A 25,375-nucleotide genomic window follows, 5' to 3' on the forward strand; every position below is an offset into this window, starting at 1 on the left:
TGTGATTAGTTCAATATCTAGGAAGATCAAATCCATAGTTAATTAGTGAACACGATCAAAGATTTATCTATCTGATTAATTATAAGTTGAAAAGTAGTTGAAAAGGATAAATAAAATCCATTATTAATCAGTGAACACAATCAAAGACTTTACAATATGATGAATTCTTAAGGACAGATATCCAGGGTCTTCACCTAAATCCAAACATCCAAACCCTAAAAGAACCCACACACCAATCATGGTAATGTATCTCATAAATAAAAGAAATAAGAAATTGACATTTCTAGTAAACATGGTTGATAGTATGATACTAATGGAATCGTTGTTGGTGTAAAGGATGAAAAGTTTCGATCTCACTGGTGATGGCCGTGAAGGTAAGACTTTTAGAGAGAAAAAAAAAAAATTTTCCCCAAAATCTAATAGATTATATTTACACCCAAAAGGTGTTTGTCCACTTAAAAATTCTGTTTGTCCACGTATTGGCAACCAAATCTTATTCTAAAGGGTGTTTTAGGAAACCTAAAAGGAGGTGGATTCTTATTAGGGTTCTATATAAACACTCTTAGGGCAGAGAATAAGGTGTAAAATTTCTCTCTAAGCTTTCTTACTCTACCATATCAAGTAGAGAAGAGAAAGTGAGCTAATTCCCATAACTATCTATCTAGTCAAGAAGAAAGGTGCTCTTCTTCCAACCACCATTGGTTTGTTAGCTAAACAACAAGGTGGGAGATCAAGTTGATTTCTCGTGTCCCAAGTAGAGGAGATACGCTTGAAGCTCTTGGTCTTCTCATAACCAATTAGAAAGGTTCGAGGGAAAACTAGCGAATAAGGTATTTATCTTTCTAGTTTTACGTAGTATTATTATGGGCTTATGCATGTGATCCTGGGAATACTAGTGTAGACATTAAATGTCTTATTTCCGCTATAAACACTAGTAGAAGGGTGTAAAACCCAACAATGTGGAGTCCAAACTGGCTTAAACACTTCGAGATGTGTAGCCGACTAAGATCTTGCTAGAAGTTTCGGGATTAAGTCGGTAGGTCGCTTGGCGCTGCTGCCTCCCTAGTTCTGGGCGTAAGACACTGGCCGAACATGTGTGACCCCTCTCACTCCTTTGAAGACCCCAGGGCTGATCTGTCCATACCAAGGGTGTCTTGCAAGGTTGGTTTCTTCTGGTCGACCTCCAAGTTAGGGGAACATTCGGTGGACCATCAGGAGCTCAGCGGTCCTGCTGCCTTAAGTCGGCTTGACCCTGTAGACTTCAGGTCTGATCTTGACTCTTCAAACGTTAGTCAACGTCTGGACATTTTATGCATCATCATGAGTCCCGCCACTCCTTAGTCGAAAGTAATGAGACCTAGGAGTAGAAATAACTCGTGTGTTTTAAACATTGAAGACCCTGAAGTCGAGGATTTTACCAGGACCATAGCTATTTCATGAAGCTCGGTCTTTCTTTTGGTTTCCCAAAGCTGCATATTCCTGAGCTGATTTACACCGAGCTGGTAGATACCCACTGCTGATGGTAAAACCTCTGTTCTCTAAGGTCGTTCTTGCCAGGACTGATTCAAGTTGTGTTTGTCTTGGACTGATGGACGTGTTGTTTGTTCTCCCGAGACACGTTTCGACTTTTGCTCAAGCAATTAATTTCCTTTTCATGCGCGATTCTGTGACGTCACGTAATTTATCTTCTGATCACGCATTTTTGAAATAAAATATCGTCCCGTTGGGCTTCTTGGTTTTTTCTTGACTTCTTGACGTTAGTCAACGGTTGAACGGTTATTTAAATATCGTCATTGATGCGATTATTGAAAATTATAAAAAATGAGGTACTTTTTGAAACAAAATTGCCGAACAATTCAACGAACTTACAAACCAAAGTCGTGCTACGAAGGGTCTTAAATGTCGTTCGAGCGAGATTAAAAAGCAGTGCTCGAAGTTTTGTGGTCATTTGGCATTGTTGCAAAGAATGCCAAGAAGTGGAGAAAATGATAATGATCGGGTAATTAAACTTGATGTTACATTTTTTAGCCTAGTGTCTTCATTTTTTATTTTTGACAACATTATGAAATTTAAATTTTTTATTTTGGAGTTAAAATGTGCACATGAGTTGTTTAAACAAAACAATGGTGGCAAAGCTTTTAAGTTCGAACATTGTTATTTGAAAGACCATCCCAAATGGTCATCAAACTTATCCCAATTTTCATCAAACAAAAGAAAACCTTCTTTCGACCAAGACAAAAGATATCTCTCTACAACCCAAGAAAGACCACTTGGAAGAAAATCAAGCAAGAAAAAAGATAAGTTGAAAGTGGTGAAAGTTCTACAGTGGTTGAGTTTTGGAAAGAGGGAAATGCGAGTCATGAGTCTAGATTGACTTCAGCAAGAGTCCATAAGTGTGGAAAACGAAAATATAGACTTGCAAAGAGAATATATAGGAGTTCGACGACAAAATGTTGAAAATGCGCGGATGCAAATAGGGTTAGAATTGATGAACAAAGATATTTCAAACATGTCTCCCGCACAACTTGTTGTTCATGACAAATTGATGGCAGACTGGGTGAATATGGGATTTAAATTAGTTTTGATTTATTTTGTATGTATTGTAATGAATTTTAATTTCAACAATTGAAAAATTAGATTTGGGAATCCCTCTTAGAACGCCGAAGTGAAAAAAATAAAGGACTCTCAAAATCCAGGGACTCTCAAAATTGGGAGCCGAGCCCCTAGACTGGACTTGCTCTTATGGAAGATGATGTACCACTACTTCATAATAACTGTTCCTCAAAATAATAACTGTTCCTCAAAAGAAAAGAAAGGGACTTAGTTGGGAGTGAACAGAATTGAGTGCAAAACAGCATGTGTCTGGTAAAATAATGGTTGGCAAAAACGTCAGAGTAAAAGATATACTATCAACCAAAGCTTCCAGTTGAAGAGATGAACATTTCTCATCATAATCAAATATCAATTAAAAAAACTGGAAAGCTTACCAGAGCTTATCATGTAAGTTTCTCATTTAATTTATCACCAAAATTAGTTAGCAGTAGTGGTTAATCTATTGATTTTTTAAATCATATTAACTTTCACCTGTAAATTTTGGGCAGGTAAGCAATTTATATTGTCTTTTAATCTACAAAATATTGGAGTAAATTTTTCTTTTCTTCTTTTTTATTCATTTTTGTTGACAGTTTCTGCAATGACCCAGTGGTAGATTTTGGTTTTTAGTGAGATTTGGACTAGTATTGGATGCTCTTGAATTGATTTATTAGGGTTTTTTATTAGTGGGTAGGGGTGGGAATTCTGCCCGAGAATCCGAAACCCGGCCCGGACCGCCCAGACCCGGCGAGAAAACGTTCAGCCCGGAACCCGACACGGGTAGTGCCCGCCCGGCCCGCCTATATATAGTGGGCGGGCTTGGGCTCTATCTTAAAAACTCTTACCCGTGTACTAAGCCCGTCAAGTAAGCCCGTTTCATAAAGTTAGGCTAAGTCTAACATATAAAAATAAACTTTCCTTTCACCCAAAACCGTAATATAATTCTAACCTCTTTATTCTCTTTTCACTTGCCGCCTGGTTAGAGATGGAAAGGAAGAGATGCACATTGTCTCCTTGGTTACAGAGAGAGGGAGGGACAAAAGGATAAACATAGATCAAGAGGCAAAAATTAGAACTAGATTCTTCACATTTTCTAACCTTCTTCACTCTTCATTTTAGGGTTCATCTTAGGTTTTGCAACTCAACTCTATCCTCCCTATCGTTCTTTAGATTTGTCTCAAGAGAAAGGGTTATAGATCCGTTCATGACTCACAACATTAACAGAACTAATGGCGTTTATCTTCTCTAGAAATCGATTGTGCATTCGATGTTTATGATGATGGTGATACAAGATCTAAAACTTTTATTTCTTTGAACAAAGCGATGATGATGATGATGATGATACTCCTAGATTTATAACGTTTTAAAATTTTTAATCCGGTTTTTTAGATCTGTAAAAAAAACAAAAAATTCATATAAGATGAAGATGGTGACCCTTTGAGATTCATATCTCTGAATCTATGATTAATGGTATGATGATTGTTTTAGATTTTGACTGGATTTCTCTCTATTTTGGTATCAACTTTACTTTCCATATTTTTTAATGAATGGCCCGAAGCCCGGCATGCCCGGAACCCATTCAGCCTGTCGCGGGCTAGTACCCATGGCGGGCTTTGGATAAAAGAATTCTACTTTTGCCCGGCCCGAGTCCGCCCGCCAAGCTAGATGGGCTTTCACATAGGTTACCCGAAACGCCCGAACCCGAGTTAGAGGTGCCCATGGGGGCCCGAGCCCGGCCCGATTCCCACCCCTATTAGTGGGTTTATGGTAGTTTGAAGTGGTGGAAACATGGAAACCTTTTACCCATTTTGAAATTCTTTTAAAATTCAAGCAATTAGAGTTTTTCTTGTAGATACCCATTTCATTTTGGGGAAAATTATAGATATCTGAAAAGGGTTTTTGTTACAACCCTTTTTCTTAGGTTTTAAGATTTGAATATTAATAATGATAGGGTTTGTTTAAACACCATTATTGTACTTTCAGTTCATGATGATAATCAAGTTGGTGGTTATTTATAGAAAAAATTGAAGTTTGTTTATACTAAAATTCATGGTTAATCAAGTAATTGACTGGATGATTTTAGTTTATTAATGAAACAAAAGAGGTAAAAGGGAATCTGCTTTCTTTCATGTTTATTTTGATGAGCTGTTAACTAATGTCATTCTTTACTACTTTTTCTGCTTTATCCTCTGAAAGGTTCACTTTCTTGTCTTTTGAGTAATTTTTTTTCTTTATCACATTAATTAGGATTAATCTTAAGACATCATAAAGAAAGTTAAGATAAGAAGACAAGAAAGTTAAGATAGATTCTATGCCCCTTGCTTGTAGAAAGCTTCTAATTTCATTTGTTCTTTGTTGATGCCTGAAAGAAATTCGCTTTAAAGTTCTTAATTTGGATCAATTTGGAATTTTTTTAGGGTTTTGGGTTGGTTTTGGATCATGGGTTCTGATGATAATTCTAATTTAGGAATTCAACAAAGAGGTGAGAGTTTTCTGAATTGTTCATCTTCTGGGATTTATACAAATCCACCCTCTGTAAAGATTGTAAAGAACAATGTATTGAACTCAATGTCTCTATGTGAATCTTCTAGTGGAGTAGAATCATTTTTCGGTACCGGTTGGGATCCAATTCTTTCACTAGCTCATAATGGGGAATTTACTGGTACTTCAATGGCATCTCAAAATCATCCTAATCAAAATTCTCTCTCTTCCTATGGTGTTTATGGAAATCAGGGAGTTAGTAGTACTTCTCAAATTGTTCAATATCCTAATAATACAAGACTTGTAGATCTAACACCGAAATTTCCGACATTTGGTAGTAGGAATTACTCGGAAATGGTCAGTTCCGTTACCTTACCTGAAGAAACCCAGATGATTAATGGTGGTCCATCTACCTTCAATAAGGAGGGTATTGCTGCTAATTCAAGAAATTCTTCACCAGATGGAAAGAAAAGAAAGAGGTTACCTGATCATCACTCAGGAAAGACTCATCATAGTCAATTCAATTGCATTGAGGTAAATTTTTGAGATTTTTGCATTATTCTTAAGATCTTGGGTGTTCAATGACTGTCAAATGAAATAGTTTGATTTGTTTGTTTCTGTGGCAGAATGAAGCGGAAGAAGATCAACAGAAGTATATTTCAGATGGGACTCTTAACAGTAACGAAGAAAATGAAAACATATCAAAATCGGGGAAGATTGTAACCGTAATTTCGCGTGCAAATCAAAACGGTAAACAGGCTAAAGATAGTTCCCCAGATGGGCAAGATCCTAAAGAAGATTATATTCATATTAGGGCTAAACGAGGCCAGGCTACTAATAGTCATAGCTTAGCAGAAAGAGTGAGTTATGTTTCTTCTAGATTTTGCATCCCTCTCTCTCTCTCTCTGTGTAGGGTTTTTAATCTAACTAAATATCTGATTGGCTTGTAGGTGAGACGAGAAAAGATTAGCGAACGGATGAAACTATTACAGGATCTTGTTCCGGGTTGCAATAAGGTAAGCGTAAGAATGTTTTATTGGGGTTTTTTTTGTCCTGCTATTGGTTTCTAAATCAAATGGTTTTGTTGTTGTGTAGATTACTGGGAAAGCAGTCATGCTCGATGAGATAATCAATTATGTTCAGTCACTGCAACAACAAGTCGAGGTATGCATCCCAAAGATTGAAATGATGTAATGGCTCTTTCATTTTTGGGTCACGAGGTGATGAAAATATTTATGCTATTAAACCTTAAAAAGCCAATTTTCATGCTGAATCGTGCACCAATAACTTCTTGATCTAAAATGTTTATGATGCCACTTAAGGGACTGGTTACGATGCTGAAATAAATACTGATCAGACGATTCTAGAAATCCATTTTAGTGTACCAGTGGCAGACCCACTAGTTAGCTAACTCTCCTCTTAGCAAGGGTCATCCTACTATCGATTTCCTATTAGAAGTAGCCTAATAGGTTAACATTTGCAGGTATACACGAGTTAACCTATCAGTTTATCCCTTGGAGTAGCCTATACAAACAAATGCGTCTTAAAGTACTCATGGTTCCGCCCCTGACAAATATCCGCAATGAAAATTTGAACTCTTTAAATGCTACAAGCTTTAGATGTAGCTACAATTTCTAGCCTATACCTCATTATATTGTCTAGACTTTTCCAATTCTTCGTTGAAAGTGTTGCTTTGAAGTACGGTCTATTTAATGTTCTACTTACTTTACTTCTACAGTTCCTTTCGATGAAACTTGCCACTGTCAATCCAGAACTAAATTTTAATATAGATCAGATTCTATCGAAGGATGTAAGTAAGAGCAATTTAGTTCATCAATTTTTTGTTTGTTCTTTCAGATTTTCGCAAGTTAGTCTCAACTTTGATTTTGAATTTAGGTACTTCACTCGAGAGCTCTAGGTTCATCTATCCTCGGATTTGCTCCTGGAGTTACGCCTACTTTTCCTCTCCCAGTTACTAACCAACATGGAGCAATGCAAGCTATGCTATGTACAGATTCTCAAGTATGTTCGCGAAAAGATCCTTATATTTCAAAGCGATTTTTTTGCCTTGTAATTTTAGTAATTGATTCAAGGATTATTTACAGGCTCCAAACACATGGCACGACGAGCTCCAAACCATGATTCAAATGGGTTTTATTCCAAACCAAGTTCTTGACAGTATGGGTTTGAATGGTTAGTGTTTTTTATCCCAAGTTTTCGCTTTTGTCTGACTCGTTTGAATGACTGATTTGGGTTGCGTTTGAGTTCATTTGACTCCGACGATTCAGATTTGGATGAGTCAGATTCAAATTAGATGTTGATTTTGAGAAATCTTATTTTCCTGACATTGGTTTGTTTCAAGATCGTTATAATATCTTAATTAGCTCCAAAAATATGTCCTGCAGGTCATACGAAAGCCGAGCTATAATCATATCTATGGAAAAATTTCCGACGTACTCGATAAAGGGAACTTTGCAATGGCCAAAGTTGTTAAAGGCAAAGTGTTTTTCACCAAAGACTTGGTCAAAACAAGTTGACCAAGTATGGCTAGAGGCAATGCCCATCTTCCTTCTTCTCCGGCAAAAAATCACCGGCGAGGGGGCTTTAACTCAAAACTAATTTCTCTATCTTCTTCTTTCCCTCTTCACTCTCCCCGACGAAGTGGATGAGCCCCTTCGACCGCAGCCTAGTAAACCAGATTGTGAGCTTCTATTCAGTTTAACCATGTCTGAAGGCTCCTAAGCAATGTGGGGCCAAGTCCTTCCTTGCCCAAAACTTTTGTTTCATGTCAAAAATTGCAAGTGATTCAGGGTTTCGGAGATCTACTTCTCTTCAGTTACCCTCGTAGTTGCTTATAATAGTAAAAGAGGGTTTTCAATGTAGCGGAGTGCCTAACTTTTCAAGTTAGAAATTAATGCAGTAATGGGTTAGGGTTCAGGAGAAAGCTCTTGGGAGTGTCTGCAAAAGTTATTCTTCTTTCATGGTGAAGACGCGAAGTTATCTGTCATACTCACTGAACCAATTATCTCGTGTTCTTATGTGTTTGTTCATTATTTCCATTGTTTTCTTTTGGTTTTTAAGTAATCAGGTCACATCAATCCGATAGTTTTCATCAAGAGGAAGAAGAAGAAGAAGAAGAAGAAATAAAGAAGCAAGATGGAGAAAAAAGAAAATAAAATGGATTGAATTTCCGGCGAGCGAACTTTTGTCGCCGTAGAAGAATGAAGATGGGCATTGCCTTCAAAACCACATTGCCTCTAATTATATGTGGTTTCGCCGTTAGGGAGATTGCGTTTAACAATTTTGGGATTGCGTTTAACAATTTTGGGCATTTTATCTATAACATTTCCCTCGGATAAAAACTCACTGGAGAAAGAAATGGTCATAACAAAAGAGTGAAGGATTCATCAGAGTTGTCAAGTTCACAGCTCCTAACTATTTGTTCTACGAATTTTAGCCGAAGAACAAATATTGGTGTCAAATTGTCAATGGGTGTTATACAGAAAGTGGAATCAACCTGTCCATGTTTTAACAAAAAAAAATAGAAACCTGGTGAAAGAAAGTAAGAATTGATTTCATTAACTTTTGTAAGAATTCTTGATTACAACGATTCACTTAAATAACAAACAACTCTAGAGCGAGAAAGTGAAAACAGTTAAGAGTTGTTAATCTGATTTAACTACTGATTATCCTAACTAACTCATAGACACACGAAAAAACCACACGAGTGACGGAGGCGCCGATAGACAGAGTTACTCTTCTTTCAGCTCTGCTGTCAGCTGATCATGCTTATCATCTTCTTCTCTCTTACAGCCCCCCTCAAACACATGTTTCGAATCAGGAACAAACATGAGTTTGGATCTAATGAAGTTGAGAGTGGAAAACAAAACTCCTTTGGTGAAGATATCTTCCAAATTGTCTGTTGTTGCAACAAATTTCACTTCAAGTGTATGATTTAAGACTAAATCCCTGATAAAATGAAAGTCTATTTCTACATGCTTGGTCCTAGCATGAAGAACAGGATTAGAAGTCAGATATTTAGCTCCCATATTATCACAAAAGAGTATCATAGGCAGCTTCACTTCAACATGGAGCTCTTTCAGTAAGTAAGAAATCCACAACATTTCTGAAGTGGCTAATGAAAGTGCTCTATATTCTGCCTCAGTTGAGGACCTAGAGACCACATGTTTCTTCTTAGAGGACCAACAAATGAGTGCAGAGCTAAGAAATACACAAAAGCCACTTGTGGACCTACGAGAATTTGGACAGCTGCCCCAGTCCGAGTCTGAATAACCTGATATACAAGAAATGTCCCCTGATGAAATAGTAATACCAGCATTCAAAGTACCTTTAAGATACCTAAGAACTTTCTTGAGCAAAATGAGATGAATGGAGCTGGGACCTTGCATAAACTGTGCTAAGTAATTTACAGCAAAGGTGATATCAGGCCTAGTCATGGTGGCATATTGAAGACCACCAACAAGACTTCTATAAAACAAAGGATCTTGAAGTGGTTCTCCATCCAATTTTGATACCCTTTTTCCATATGACACAGGGATTAAGCTAGGCTTGCTATCCAAAAGCTCAGACTTAAGGAGCAGCTCAATTATATATTTTGTTTGAGTCAACTTCAAAGAAGAAGATGAAGCACAAGACTCAACCTCTATACCTAGGAAATAGTGAAGAGACCCCAACTGTTTCATAGCAAATTCAGCTCCAAGATCTTTCACCAATCTGTCAATTAAAGACACACTTGAACCAGTGAGGATGATATCATCCACATATAGAAGGAAAATGAGCAGCTGGCCATCTTGAGAGTACACAAACATAGATGTATCTGAAGAGCTTCTCAAGAAACCCCATCTGAGCAAGTAAGAAGCTATCCTTGTAAACCAAGCTCTAGGTGCATGTTTAAGCCCATAAAAAGACTTTTGTAAGAGACACACATAACCAAGGTGAGTAGGGTCTTCAAAGCCAGTAGGTTGCTTCATATAGACAGCTTCAGTTAATTCTCCATGGAGGAAGGCATTAGAAACATCCAGCTGTTGGGTAGACCATTTATGTTTCACAGCTAATGTAAGGACCACTCTGACTATCTGAATCTTCACCACTGGACTAAAAGTCTCTTGATAATGAACTCCTTCTTGCTGTGTGTATCCTTGAGCAACTGACCTAGCCTTGTACCTTTCCAAGGACCCATCAGAGTTATACTTAACCTTGAACACCCATTTATAGCCTAGGACATTCATAGATGGTAATCTTGGAGTCAATGTCCAAGTATGGTTTTGAAGCAATGCTTTGTGTTCTGCTTGCATAGCCTGTACCCAATGTTCATTTTGAGCAGCCTCCTTATAAGAATTTGGTTCAGGAATGGGTGAGATGGCAGCAATATAGGAATAATGGAAAGCATAAGGTGTTGTGTAATGTACCACATGATCAGGAACTCCTTTGGGTTTAATGATACCACTGTTGAGTCTGGTTTGCATAGGGTGGATGTTTGTATTAATGGGTAAGGCTGGTGAGGGAGATGATTGTGTGGATTGGTCATTTGTAGCTGGTGAAGTAGGAGAAACAGAAGATGAATGTGAAGAGGAGGTAGGAGAAGGTGATAGAACCAACTCTTGATCAGTAACTGGATAGGTGTTGTGATAGGAAGGTATGGAAGACACAGGGTTGGAGTGTAAGGAGGGTAATTGAAATATGTGATATGGATTAAGGTTCTCTTGTGGAGGTGAAGCATTGGAAATGTCTTTCTCAACAAAGGGAAAGCAGGTTTCAGCAAATATCACATGTCTGGAGACATATTCCTTGTGAGAAGATAGATCAAGGCATTTATAGCCTTTATGTATTGTGCTATATCCTAAAAAAACACATTTGGCTGATCTAGGACTAAGTTTATTTGTCCTCATATCTCCTAAATAAGGATAGCATACTGAACCAAATACTTTAAGCATAGAATAATCTGGACTTTTATGAAACAAGACCTCATAGAGTTTAAGATAGGAAAGTACCTTTGTGGGAGTTCTGTTGATGACATAAGAAGCTGTATCATAAAAGTGGAACCAAAAATGTGAAGGCATAGATGCCTGGAACAACAAGGTGTTGCCTACTGATGTTATCTGCCTATTTTTTCTCTCAGCTGTCCCATTTTGCTCAGGAGTGTATGGGCAGGAGGTTCTGAATATGATCCCACACTTATTCAAATGAGCACTACACTCCCCTTTGGATAGCTCAGGTGCTCCATCACTTTGAAAACATTTGATGGAGACTGAGAAGAATATCTCATAATGTCTTTGGAAGTTTTGAAAACAACCCAAACTGTCTGACCTGAGTTTCATAGGGTATATCCAAAAGAATTTGCTGAAATCATACATGAACAGGATATAGTACCTAATACCAGACTTTGTTGTCACAGGTGCTGGCCCCCAGATGTCACAATGTATCAATTGAAGGGGTCCTGAGGATTTACAATCAGAGGAGAGAAAAGGCAATCTGTGACTCTTGCTCAACTGACAAGAGGAACATAGTGATGAAAAATCTCTAGAACTCAATTTAATCTTCTTCTCCTTGTCTAAGCTTAGAATAATCTCCTTAGAAGGATGGCCAAGCCTATTATGCCATATTTTGGCAGATGCAGTCACAAAATAAGCCTCCTCCATGCTCTCATTTGTGCTATTATAAGGACTAATGGTGAGATCAATCCTGTATAGGTTGTTGACCATAGGGCCATCAACAAGGACCTCTTTGGACCATAGATCCCTAACAAGAAGCCCCCAAGGAAAAAATTCCACACTACAAAAATTCTCTTTGTAAATTTTGAAATAGAAAGGAGATTCTTTTTAATTGTTGGTACATGGAATACCTTTTTGAGTTGAAAAGATGCTGAACCAGCACTCACATTTGCCTGACCAATATTATCAATGGGTAAGGACTTTCCATCTCCTATCATGACACCATTTTTGCCTGTGTAAAGAGTACTAACAGTCAGATTTCCTTTAGTGTAAGTCATGTGGCTGCTGGCCCCTGTATCAGCAATCCACTTCTTGTCATTTGCATTGGAACCAGATGAATATGCTTCTTCTTGAGTGGGTTGATTGATGTCAACACTGTGATGGAAATGTGCCTGTTCTTCTTCCTCAATATGTTGCTCAAAGAACCCATCTTCTTCTTCTTCTTCCTCTTCTTCCTCAAGTTCTTGCAAATGTAGATTTGCGAAGTTTCTTTGAGGAGGTTTGTTAGAAGTGGAAGATTCTGAAAAATCTTTAAACCTCATCCTGCATTGTCTTGCTGTATCCCCCCAATTATAACAAATAGCACAAGGGATTGTTGTATAATCAAAGAATATGTTTCTTGGTTGAGACACTAGTTGTCTTTGATTTTGTTTGTACTGAATCCTTTGTTGAGAACCATCTGAAGCTTGATTTTGACCAGGAACTCTAGTATTGGTGAAAGGAGACTTCATAGTACCTCTAGGTTGGGTTCTTCTTATAAAATAAGCCTCATTTTCATCAACTGAATCTTGCTCTTTCAACCAATGCTCATGGTGGGTTAACCTACTTCTAAGTTCCCCAAAGGTTAGAGCTCCATCTCTATTTTGAACAGTGATAACAAACTGTGAATATTCTTTTCCCAGACCTTGAAGAGCAATTCGAGTCAATTCAGCATCACTGACTCGGTCATTTACTGCTACAAGAGAGTCAGCCAATTTCTTGATCATACTCAAATACTCAGAAATTGAGACATTTCTTTTCTTGGTGGTCTGAAGTTTGTGTCTCAACGATGATTTCTTGGCTTCAAATTCTTGAAGATAGATTTCCTTAAGATATTTCCACATATCTCTTGCTGTTCTTAAGCCAAGAATGTCTGATGCTATTGATTGAGTGATAGTTGCCTTAATACAAGATTTAACGAAACTATCGTTCTTCCTCCATTGAAGGTAAGCAGGATTAACTGTGTCTCTACCCTCAATTATAGCTAATTGTGGGGGTTCCTCATAAGAACCATCAATATAACACACTAAATCATTTCCAATTAAGGCATTCTCGGTTTGGTCTTTCCAAATTAAAAATTTTGAACCATCTAATCTTATAGATATTAAACTTGTGATGTTAGCATTATAGGAAATCTGACCTTGTTGATGATTGACAGTCTGGTTGTGTGGGTTGTTGATAATTTCTGGATTATCCATTTGATGAAATCGTTTCTCTGATTCTTTAATGCAGAAGAAGATCCCTTCGTTTCTTTTTTGAGAAGATTGATTTCTCTGATTCTTTGATGCAGAAGAAGATCCCTCAGTTTCTTTTGAGAAGATTGATTTCTCTGATTCCTTGATGACGGAAGAACTCGACTTCTTTAACAGTAACGATTTATCCCAATTTATTTAGGGTTCCTGATTTCGGTCTTGATCAGAAAACTCTTAGGGCTCTGATACCATGAAAGAAAGTAAGAATTGATTTCATTAACTTTCGTAAGAATTCTTGATTACAACGATTCACTTATATAACAAACAACTCTAGAGCGAGAAAGTGAAAACAGTAAAGAGTTGTTAATCTGATTTAACGATTGATTATCCTAACTAACTCATAGACACACGAATAAACCACACGAGTGACGGAGGCGCCGATAGACAGAGTTACTCTTCTTTCAGCTCTGCTTTCAGCTGATCATGCTTATCATCTTCTTCTCTCTTACACCTGGCCATGGGTTGTTAGAGAGAGAAAAAGTGGGTGTTAATTTGGTTTGGAGAGACTGTAATAAATGATTGCTTGTATGAAATTGGTTGACTTTATTGAGTTAGAGCATCTTGAAAGCAAGATTTAATCTTAAAATATTATAAGATACTTTAAGATTGAAATCTGAACACGAGGCAGAAGCAATTATTTTTAAGATGTTTCAATTAGAAATTCTTTTGAGAGTCTTAAGCGTCCAAGTTATCAAATTTAATTTTAGGACTAATAGAGAGTGTTTCTCTCTCATCTATTTTTTTTCTATTAAATGTATGTGTGACATGTGTAACTATTAGAGTTTTTTAGAGTGTTGCATTGGAGAATTTTTTTTTTGATAAAATTTAGCGTTGACCTTATTTATTCATTCAAATATTCAGCTATATGAGAGTAGCTCCAATTCTAACACTCTAACAATGCATTGTGGGGGATTAAATTCCTCCCACTGTTTACATAGTTTAGGCATGAAAGCCTCTTTTACTAGATAATGAGCAATCTCATTGTGTTCTCTAGGGATGGCATAAAATTTCACCTCATCAAACAGTTGTGCTTCATCATGTATATCATTGATTATATTTCGAATTTGCCAAGGAATACTAGTATTCTTCGATTCACAAGCTGTATAATCAATTTCAAGTCTCCTTCTATCACAACTCTTCTGTGCGAATGGCTCTTAGCTAACCTCAGTCCCATTAAAACCGCTTTTGCTTCTGCCTCAAGCGCACTTCCTGCAATATGGTACTCCGTTTCAGCAGCTACGTATGAGTTGTTATAGCTTCTCATAACCACAGCTGATGCCCCTTCTCCATTTTTGTATGATCCATCCACATTGGAGGACTTGTATTGGAGACACCCAAGTTAGCCATATAAGAAAGAGAATATCAATTGAGAGTTGACACATAAGTTAATTAGAATTTTTTTTTTTTTTTTTGAGTTTTGCATTGGAGATGCTCTTATTTTTAATTTTAGTGGTGGTAGTGTCACTACCGTAGTGATGGGTTGATCTGAATTGCATTTCATGTCTCCAAATTGGAGTTGCATTTTGCTTTTCAAGATAAATCAAATTACAGCGCCTCTAAAGACGTCCCATCCTTTTGTTGTTAGTCCGTTCCTCTTTTGACACTCTTCGTGGATTTTGGTTTGAGCAGTCTGAGACCCACGTATTGGAGCAGTCCAAGGGCTCTTGGAGTGGGTCTAATCCGTGTTGGGCTTGTTCCGTGGGACGTGTAGGGAGGAGGCCCAATAGTAAAATGAAGGGATGCCTAAAGATGCACCTTTCAAATTAGTGAGGGGTACCTTTCCATCTTGACTGCACTTCTTATGAGAAACCCAATGATGACGGATAGGGTTTTATTCACTTGAGAGATAATTTCATTAAACAGTTTTTTCATGCTAGTTGGAATAACAGAATAATAATCAAATGTTTCAACAGAAAAAAAAAAAAGAATAATAATCAAATAGGTTAATTTTATTTTGTCCCCCAATTCACCAAAAGGACTCGCCCATAAACATAGAAATATTAAAGAAAGAAAACTCCATCTATTTATTCACCGGTATTTTGATCTTCACCTCCTATAAACATCTCTCCCCACTCTTTTTTTTCTCTTTCATTTCAATAAATTTGTAACCTTGGTCGGGTCGAAAAAACCAACTCTCTTGAACTAGATCTTTTGGTTTAGGGAAGAAAATCCCGAAACTAAGATGGTGTTTGATTTTTCCACATATTAAGTTGTTTTTACTTAGTAAGTGCGGGCCGAAAATTTTATGTCGTTTTCTTTTTCACTTACTAAATGAAAATCACATCTAAGTGGTGTCAAAGTAAGCGCAGTAAAAGGCCTCAGGGTTCATTTGGTACGTGTGAAAATGATGTGAAAACCATTTTTTCCTGACGGGAAAGAAAATCAAAATTTTCAAATGTGAATTAAGTTTTAAAATGTTTGGTAGGGTTATATGAAAATGATGGGTGCCCTTGAAAATGTTGCTCTTTTCTTTAATCAAGCAATTCACTCAGAGGTGCCTTTAGAAATTTCCTCACCATCTTATTCCTATTATCAGAAACCCTAATGTCCCGATTTTGGTTATAAATTTCTCAATTGATCAATGTCCTAATTTCAGAAATAAATTTTCCAATTTCAGAAATAAATTTTCCAATTTCAGAAATAAATTTTGTGGTCATCTTCTTCCTACTAGTTGGATGATAATTTTAGAAACTCTAATGTCTCAATATTATAAATTAATTTCTCAATTCATAAACATCCCAATTTTAGAAACACAATTTCAGAATACTCCCATTTCATACACCAAAATTCATAAATTAACAATATCATAAACCCTAATTTCAGATATATTCTAATTTCTGAAATTTCTTAACTTCAAAAACCATAATTTCAAAAATGTCTAAATTTTAGAAACCCTAATTTCAGAGAATCCTTATTTCAGATTTCTCTCGTGCGCAGAAGCCCTAATTTCATAACAACAAGAAGTGGCAACCATAATTTGCACCCCCTAGTTGAACAATAAGAAATAGTTTCTCGTTTATAACTTTTCTCCCGTTTTTATGTATCTTCAATCCCGTGGTATTAGATTGATAAAGAAGAAATAAATATCTGAAAGTCCCAATATTTATCTTCAATGAGGAATAAGATTGTTCAAGAGAAATAGATTTCTAGAAACCATAATCTCTGTCTTCAATCTCTGCCTATTACTAGATGGTTGTTGATGGTGATTAGGTTTTATGAGATTGAAAATAGAGATGTTGGAGACGAATAGTTTACGAGAATGAGAGAAATATCAAAAGAGAGAAATCAAAAGAGAGAGTGAAGTTTAAATCGATTGAGCAAGATAGAAAGAGGGAGACACAGAATCTCTCGAAGAGAAAAGAATTAAAGTTTAGATAGTGTTCAAGAGAGATAACAAAGAAGGAAACAAGATTTTTAAATAAAAAAGAGAGAGAAAGAGATAGGTCTTTTTACGGGAGAGGGTGAGAATTTTATTTTCCACCTTTCAGTAGGAAAATTCACAAAACTATTTTCCTTTTTTTTTTTCTTAGAGGAAAACAACTTTCACACTTTCTAAAGACAATCAAATAGCGAATGCTATTTTCACACGTATCAAACGGACCCTAAACAAAAATGTGCATGGAAAGTAGGGCCAACAGTCGTTGAAGAGAATATTGGAGAGAGAAAAAGAGTTTCAAAACAAAAAAGAGTTTCACGAAGCCTAGTAGTCACAAGAGGAATCTGTCTATCATGAGGTACCTCTTTAAACTCTAGAATATCGTCGACCGCAATTAGCCAATCGATGAATTCTTCAGGTTGACCATGCCCTCAGAATTTTGGGATATCAATCCACAATCCCGCTTCCCATCTCCGAGAATCGTGATTGGGTTGGTTCATTCTTCTCCGAATGTCCCTAACATAAACATTGTCGTAATCAACTTTAGTTGATCCAGCATCCTTTTTCTGAGCGGTGATTTGGTGAAGTCGGTTCGCATCCAACCGATGCGTCAATCATTCGAGTCATCTGTTGCCGCCATTCGTCAACACTATCTAATCACTTATTCATAGCTTGAATTTCCGCTATTTCATTACCAACATCCATGGCATTCTCCCTCCCTAGAACAGGTTGTCTTGTCGGTGACATTGTTAAAGATCGATGCAAACTCTGTTACCAACTGATGCAACACGCGGTAGGCAAAAGATTTAAAGTATAGAGATTGTTCCTCTATGATTGATTAAATCAAACAAAATTTTATTTAATAAACTAAGCTCCCTCTACAATGAAAATAAGAGGCTTATTTATAGGCTTGAAACCCTAAAATAATACAAGTCTAAAATTACTAAAACTCTAAAATAACAAGAATTTAGAAAACTGCTAAAAACTAGGAAAAACAACCAAAATTCAGAAACTGCTAAATCTAGGAAATATAAAACTAGGAAATAGAAGAATCCTCTGGTAGGCCATCTTATCTCTAGTGCATGCTAAAGTAGGGTTGGCCTACTAAGGCAGGGCTGACCTCTTTGCCTTGCCTGCTTGAGCAGGGCTGACTTCAGGGCTAACCTAGTCCCTCAGGGCTTTTGATCTTCTTTAGCGTTGTTGTATCACAATTCCACTTACTACAAAATGTTAACGGTATCAGGTATTTTGCATCATACATGCTCTTCGTGCATGTTATGATCGTTTCAGTAGTTACTTGTTTGGTCTTCAATTCAAGACAAACTGTCTGACGACAATTCACTAATTATGTTACTACTAAATTGGTCATGTTTGCTTGCTTCTCCATTGGCCGATATTATTCTCATAGGTAGTGACTCTTATTACTAGTATTATATCTTGTTTAGACCTGGAGTTTGATATGACAAATATAGACCCTCTTCATTATTTCTTAGGGACTGAGCTCCCACTGACAAGGGCGTGTTGCTTACTCAATCCAACTACGTTTTGCACATTTTATCATTTCTTAACATAGAAGGGGTCAACCTTTCTACAAATGGGTAGGGGTACTTTGGAAATGAAAAACATAAATAGAAAATAACTTTGTTATTTAACACCTAAAAGATAAATACACATAATAATTTTGATATTAAAAAAGTAACTTGATTTACATGGGGTTTTTAAGATTACCCCCTTCAACATTAATTAGTAATTGGAGAATGGAAGATTTTTTTAGGAGAGAGAGTGTCCCGAGTGACGTCAGCTAGGGTTTTTCTCTTCCTCATTTTCATCTTCCCCCTTCAACTTCCTCTGCGGCGCAATTACTGTTCATCACCCGCCCCCCCCAATTAGCTCGTTTGTCTTGTAATTAATTCGGCAGTGTAATCATCTATCTCGGGAAGCAGCATCATCATTAGATCCGGAGCAACTCACCAATTAATTTCTCATCTCCCTAGTTAATTGTATCTGCACTCATCGAGGAAGTTGAGAGAATCGAACAGAGTGATTGAGGATCCTCCCTAAAGATCACGACTCTCCTCTTTCCCGAGAACTGAAGTAACGAGGATTGGGTGCATTTCCTCTCGGAGTTAAGACTGGACAACAGGCTTAAACGTCTTGGCTACTCAACCGTCAAGTCCAACCGATTATCCTTCTAGGTACAAAGTTTTTACTCTAACTCTCTGTTTCTCTCTCTATGTTTCTCTCTCTCCCTATCTTTTTCTCTTTCGTCTTCCCCTTGCTGTTTAGGTCTCTTCTCCTTTTTTTTGTCTCTAAAATGTGGTCAGTCGTCACCGGAGCTCGAGAGTAGGCTTCTCTGGTGGTGACCTCCCCCCAATCCCCTTGCATTTATTATAATCATGGTTTATTGGTGTTTACTGGTTATCGTCCTTTATGGTTTGTCCTGCTCCCTCTTCCCTCTCCTATTAAAACACCAAACTCATAGTTCCGAGTCACCCTCTGTACAATCAACCACTATCTCTTTTCTCTTCATCCTTACACAAAAAATGGCCTCTCAATCTACTCTCACTACTCGTGGTCGCCTCTCCATTCGTTTTGATAAACCTTCTACCAAACCAGAGTTGCAACCGATCCATCAAGGTTTTGTTGCCCGATGGTGCAATCCTTATGAGTCCTCTCTCAATTTCATCAAGAATCTGTTGTATCCACAGTCTCGGTTCTTTAGAGATTGTGATTATGCCCTAACCCATGGTCCCATCAAAACATTCCTGATTAAACCTAAGAGTCTCTTCGTCCTTAATGCTCTCAATTATGGGAGGCCCTGGATTCTTAGGGGTATGCTGCTGGTCCTTAAACAGGTAGAGTTCCCACTTACTGAAGCTTCAGACGACCTATTCTACGATCCCTTCTGGTGTACTCTGTATCGGATTCCTCAATCGATACAGAACAAAACTGATCTTGATGCAATTTTTGAATGTATGGGCAAGATTATCCAGATTCACCCTCGTAACCTGGGGTGTGTTAACAATCCTATCATTCGGATTCAATTCTTATATGATGTTCGATCCCCTCTGCTGGCTGTTATTAACCCTATCTTTAATGATACGGTTTCGGAGATCAAGATAAGCTACAAGAAATTTCCAGGAGCAATCTGTCATCACTGTAGGATTGTTGAGCATCCTTTGAACCGTTGTCCCCATCCACTTCAATACTACTTCTCGGGTGAAGATGAGGAGTCTGACTCAGACCCTATGGATGATACGATGGATGATACCATTCTAGTGTCCCCTGATCCAGTTGAGCCTATTTTAATTGCCCCACCTCCATCTCCTGTTCATCAACCCACTCCACCCCACCTTCTGTTCAACCCTTCTGGTAAGCGTAATCGTGATCAAGTTAGCCACCACTCCATCAGCTCCTCGGAGTACTCAGTAGAAGAGAATCAGTTTCAGTCCATGTTCTCAGATAACCAGGAAACCCAGACTCTTCTTGAGGAGTCGATGATCTTATCTCAGAGTTTGAATATCTTAGTGCAAGGGGAGGAAGGGGATGGTGTAAATCCATCAGCTCTGACCACCTAGTTCATTTCTTTCTGTGGTTTGTCGTGTTGGTAGTTTTACTAGTTTTTCTTAGTCTGTTGTTGCTCTGTTTCTTACTTTTTTTTAGTTCTGTTCTTGGGTATCTCTGTTGCTTGCTACTTAGTCTGGTACTAGTCGCCATAGAGCTTGCCTCTGTTCTGTGGTTTCAGAGGCCTAGTTGGAGTCTCTTCACTGAGTTGTCCTTGACTCGTGATTAGGAGCTCCCTTTTTGGGTTCTTTGGCAACCAGTACCAGCTTGGGGTGGTCTTTTTTGTGGTTATTTTGTCTTTCTGTTTCAGCTTTTTGGTGTTGATACATTGGCCATTCCTGTCTATGTAATGTATGATTATCTTATGTTATGTTATAGTTTATGTAGTATTATTAGTTTTATCCTCCTAGTTTTTTTGTTCTTTTGTTTTGTTCTAGTTTGCTGCTTTTCTAGTCTGTTTCCTCTCCTCCTTTCTGTTCTTCCGTGATCGAGCCTCTTCTCCCTGTCTCTGCTTCTGTTCTTTGACTTTTGTGGAGGTGCCTTTAGATAGTGTTATGGACCAACCTAAACCCGACCTTTCCATTTTAGCTTGGAACATTCGTAGTTGTGGGCAATACTTAAATAGAAAGCATCTTTATCGGCTTATTAGGAACCACAAACCCGACTTTATCTTTCTCTCTGAGACCAAAAGCACTACTAACCACCTTAATCAAATTCTCAAACTTCACGCTAATTATAATCTGGTGGTGGTTGAACCAAAAAATAAAGCGGGAGGGTTGGCTCTGTTTTGGACCAAGGATTACGATGTCAATACTCTTTATGTTAATGACAATATGATTCACACTAGATGTACTCACAATGATCATGGTAATAGTTTTGTACTGACTGGCTTCTATGGAAGCCCTTATCGGAAAAACCGTATGACCCCTTGGATCACCCTTAATAATCAGAAGATTGAGACCTCAGTCCCATGGGTTGTAATGGGTGACCTCAACACCATCTTACACCCGTCGGAAAAAGAAGGTGGACGTATTGAGATCACTAGTCAAGTCACTAAAATCAACCAGGTGATTAATGACCTTGGTCTCAGGGATGCGGGTTATAAGGGCACCACCTTTACTTGGACCAACAGACAATTTAAAGGCACTCTCATTAAAGAAAGATTAGCAGAGCCCTCACGAATCACTCCTGGCTTATGGACTTTCCTTCTTCCCTTGTTACTCATCTGCCAGGTGTTGGTTCTGATCATATTCCTATCCTTCTGACTACCTCGGCTAATGCTAATCTTCGAAAGCGCCCTTTTAAATTCATTAGAACTTGGATGTCCCATCCGGATTGTGGTGACTTCATCAAAGATCACTGGTCTCCCACTCTCTAGTCTATCCAACCGAAGCTTAACCACTTAGCGATTAATCTTGCTAGGTGGAATAAACTTGTGTTTGGCCATCTTGATACTAGAATTCGCAACCTTACTGAGGCCATTCAGCAAGCGGACAACGGTAAGGATCTTCACGATTTAAATCAACAACTTGAGGAAGCCTATAATCAGCTGGAGAGTCTTTGGAAAGAGAAGTCTAGAAACGACAATATCAGGCTTGGTGATCAAAATACCAAGTTTTTTCATGCCAAAGCTATTAATCGGAATCGAAAGAACCGCATTACGGCAATTAAGGACACTAATGGTACTTGGGTTCAGGAGGACTTAGATATTGCTAACATCTTTTCTACAAATCTCCGAAGTATCTCCAGTACTTCTGATTCGATTATATCTGATGAGTTACTTGATCTTTTCTCTAGTCAAATTCAAGACTCATCTAATCTTGCCCTTATTAGTGTTCCTTCGGAACAGGAGATCTATGCTTCCGTGAAGTCTCTTAAAGCTGATTCGGCTCCTGGGCCGGATGGTTTTCCTCCTCTGTTCTATCAAACTAACTGGGACACGGTGAAAGCGGATATCATCAAACTTGTCTCGGATTTCTTTTCTCATACTATTCTTCCTGAGCAGATCAACCACACGCATATCTGTCTCATCCCCAAAACCAAAACCCCTCAGACCACTTCGGACTATCGTCCCATCAGCCTGATGAGTACCACCTACAAAATCATTACCAAGATCATGGCTAATCGCCTCAAACTCGTGCTTCCTGAAATCATTTCACCCTTTCAAGCGGCTTATGTTCCTGGTCGACAGATTACGGATAACATCATCATCAGCCAAGAGATCGTTCATTCCTTTAAAATTATCAAAGGATCGAAGAGCTACTTTGCGCTAAAGCTTGATATGTCGAAAGCGTTTGATCGGATTGAGTGGAGCTTTTTAGAGAACATTATGCAACGAATGGGCTTTCACTCCAAGTGGATTAGCCTCATTCATACTTGCATATCTACTTCGACTATGGTTGTTCTGATCAATGGTCATCCCGGTCCTACCTTTAATGTTAGTAGGGGTATTAGGCAAGGTGACCCTCTTTCTCCTTTCCTGTTTGCTCTTGCAATGGAAGGCCTCAGTCGCCTTCTGGAGACCAATAGGGCGTCCGCGCCTTTTCATGGTTTTCCTATCCCCAATACCAACATCAATATCAAGCATCTTCTTTTTGCAGATGACTGCATCATTTTTGAACAGAACTCCCTTGTTAATATAAATTCTCTTCAGCATATCCTGGATACTTTCTGTTCAGCTTCGGGGCAGATGATTAACTTCACTAAGTTTACTATCTTCTTTTCGAAAAACACTCATCCTAAATTCAAACGTATGATCATTCGTAACTTTAAAGTTCATCAGTCCTCAAATATGGACAAATACCTCGGAACTCATCTTTTTATAGGTGGGAATAAAAGAAAACTGTTCTCTTCCCTCACTACTCAGATTCAGAATAAACTTTCTAAATGGCAGGCTTCTCTCCTCTCTCAAGCTGGCCGCTCTATTGTCATCAACACAATAGCAGCGGCTGTTCCCCGATACCAAATGCAATGCTTTGCCCTCCCTAAGAGTATAAGCAACCGCATTGAAGTTCTTCAAAGAACTTTCTGGTGGGGAAAATCTAATTCGATTCATACCATTAACTGGTCTGCTATCTGTCTTCCCAAAAAATTGGGAGGTCTTGGATTTCGTTTTCTGATTCTTGACAACCATGCTTTTCTGAGCAAGTTAGTTTGGCGCCTTATCAAAGATTCTGGCTCTCCTTGGGCTAATATTCTTAAAGCAAAATACTTCACCAAGGATCATAAACCTAAGAAGGCAAAGAATCATCACTCGTGGTTCTGGAAATCCATCTCCAAACATGTGGACAAAGTTACCAATTTAACGTTCTGGGATGTTAATAAAGGTACCAATATTAACATATGGTATGATTATTGGATCCCTAATCATCCTCCTCCTATATGTAACATCACTAATAGTAACCTCAAAAAGGTTTCTCAACTTATTATCGATAATCATTGGAATACGAATATAATAACTCAATGCTTTAATGATGATATATGTAACTCTATTTTGAGCATAAACTTACAGGAACAAATGGATGATATTGCAAGATGGACGCTTACCAAATCAGGTAAATGTACTATTAAATCTATGTATTATTATTTACGAACTGAACATTATGACTATGAGACTAAGGAATGGAACTTTATTTGGAATCTTCCTATCCAACCAAAAATCAAACTATTCCTTTGGAAATGTTGTACGAACAGCTTACCAGTTCGAGCTAAAATTGGGCAGTTTATTGGCCATAATTTTGACTGTGTTTACTGTCGAGCCCCTGAAACATTGGTTCATGCTCTTTTACATTGTGATTTGGCTACAGTTGTATGGTTTCATTTTAGTATCATTTCAGGCAACATTACTAATCTTATTGACTGGATTATTTCATGGAAAGATATTGATGAGCAGATTAGTGGTCTTTTCGCTAATATTCTTTGGCAGATTTGGAAAGCGAGGTGTGATAGATGCTTCTCTAATGCTAAAATTCTTCCCATGATGGTAATTGATCAAGTAAATAGCACACCGAACCTCCTCAAGCATCAATTGCCATCTCAACCAATTGAAAGGAATACCCAATGGTCTCCTCCAAAAGCTCCTTACATTAAGATCAACGTCGATGCCTCTTTTATGGATGGAAAAGAAATGGCGGGGATTGGATGTATCATGTTCGATGACCAAGCAAACTTTCTCGCGGCCTCGGCATGTAATTATAGAGGCCAAAATGCAGAAGAATGTGAATGTTGGGCAATTGTCAAAGCTCTCCAATGGTCGACATCAAAGAATATCGATTATCTTCATATTGAATGCGACAATAGTAATATCGTACAAACTCTCAACGGGGAACAGGCAGATATTGGTTGGCAAGCAGGCAAGCTCATTGACAAAGTGCGTCAACTAGAAGGAAATTTCACCAAAGTTATATACACTCACATTAATAGGAACGGTAATGCGAAAGCTGACATCTTAGCTAAATGGAGTCGTAGGAATATGGGTACCTGGATATGGCGGGCTCTTTCGGATCTTCCAGAATCTTTACTTTCGTTTCTGTGTTAGGCTCTGTGGTTTTGTTTAGTTTTTTTCTCTCAACAAAAAAAAAAAACATTAATTAGTAATTTAGTTTACTTCCTTCATCAGTGGATAGTGAAACGTACCCCCTTCCCTTGTACTTAGTATTCTTATGAAAAACATTAAGGCCGTGTTTGACTTGCAAAAATGAAATGTGATTATCTGAAATTGCACCTTGAAATCAATCTCTATCAATCATATTAATGACTAACTTCAATAATAAAGTAAGCCATTAAATTTGAAGAACTTTAATTAAGAGATTGTTCTTCTTGGTAATAACGTTTTATTCTAACAGTCCAAACATAGCCTCAATAATTTTTGACAAAAATAGTAAGTCTAAAGGGGTAAACTCAATTACCAATTAATAAGGGAGGTAAGTTCAGTTAAAGCAAAAAAGAACCCTATTATTTTTTTGACATAGTTTGCTCATTTAATCATTCTTTTGTTTTATATTGATAAGTGGATTAAAGGGACACTACAAGAGAAAAACCAAATAACTAAAAATATCTAAAAACGAGACCTACATAAGTTCCTTCTTTAGTCCCATCCTTTTCTCACCCGGACGGTTCCC

The 25,375-nt window shown here is 37.8% G+C and overlaps 3 protein-coding genes across 7 annotated transcripts; 2 read left to right on the forward strand and 1 right to left on the reverse strand.

Moving 5' to 3' along the window:
• The first annotated feature begins 2,627 nt into the window (after window positions 1-2,627).
• Window positions 2,628-8,126, forward strand: LOC147538098 (transcription factor bHLH74-like). Of its 5 annotated transcripts, XM_086642580.1 has the most exons (10): window positions 2,870-3,000; window positions 5,010-5,074; window positions 5,184-5,607; window positions 5,700-5,933; window positions 6,024-6,089; window positions 6,169-6,237; window positions 6,812-6,883; window positions 6,970-7,095; window positions 7,179-7,266; window positions 7,479-8,126. In XM_086642580.1, the coding sequence occupies exons 3-10, from the start codon at window positions 5,263-5,265 to the stop codon at window positions 7,499-7,501; spliced, it is 1,023 nt and encodes a 340-aa protein (XP_086498706.1). In that variant the 5' UTR covers window positions 2,870-3,000; window positions 5,010-5,074; window positions 5,184-5,262; the 3' UTR covers window positions 7,502-8,126. The 5 variants fall into 5 exon arrangements, with proteins under 5 accessions (XP_086498704.1, XP_086498702.1, XP_086498706.1 ...); XM_086642578.1 differs by having other exon boundaries at window positions 2,628-3,000; window positions 5,060-5,607; XM_086642576.1 differs by having other exon boundaries at window positions 2,827-3,000; window positions 5,010-5,607.
• A 3,676-nt stretch (window positions 8,127-11,802) lies between these two features.
• LOC147538099 (uncharacterized) lies at window positions 11,803-12,790 on the reverse strand. The gene is made up of 2 exons (XM_086642953.1): window positions 11,936-12,790; window positions 11,803-11,832 (listed from the first exon to the last, which is right to left on the reverse strand). Exons 1-2 carry the CDS (start codon window positions 12,788-12,790, stop codon window positions 11,803-11,805), a joined length of 885 nt encoding a protein of 294 aa, XP_086499079.1.
• Window positions 12,791-21,088: 8,298 nt separating this feature from the next.
• On the forward strand, window positions 21,089-24,792 carry LOC147538100 (uncharacterized). Its single transcript, XM_086642954.1, has 3 exons — window positions 21,089-21,353; window positions 21,488-21,617; window positions 21,678-24,792. Exons 1-3 carry the CDS (start codon window positions 21,089-21,091, stop codon window positions 24,790-24,792), a joined length of 3,510 nt encoding a protein of 1,169 aa, XP_086499080.1.
• Window positions 24,793-25,375: the final 583 nt, after the last annotated feature.

This window comes from Eschscholzia californica, unplaced genomic scaffold (assembly GCF_041429995.1).
Source record: "Eschscholzia californica isolate CP2 unplaced genomic scaffold, dmEscCali1.0.p SCAF_5, whole genome shotgun sequence".
NCBI classification, from domain to species: domain Eukaryota; kingdom Viridiplantae; phylum Streptophyta; class Magnoliopsida; order Ranunculales; family Papaveraceae; genus Eschscholzia; species Eschscholzia californica.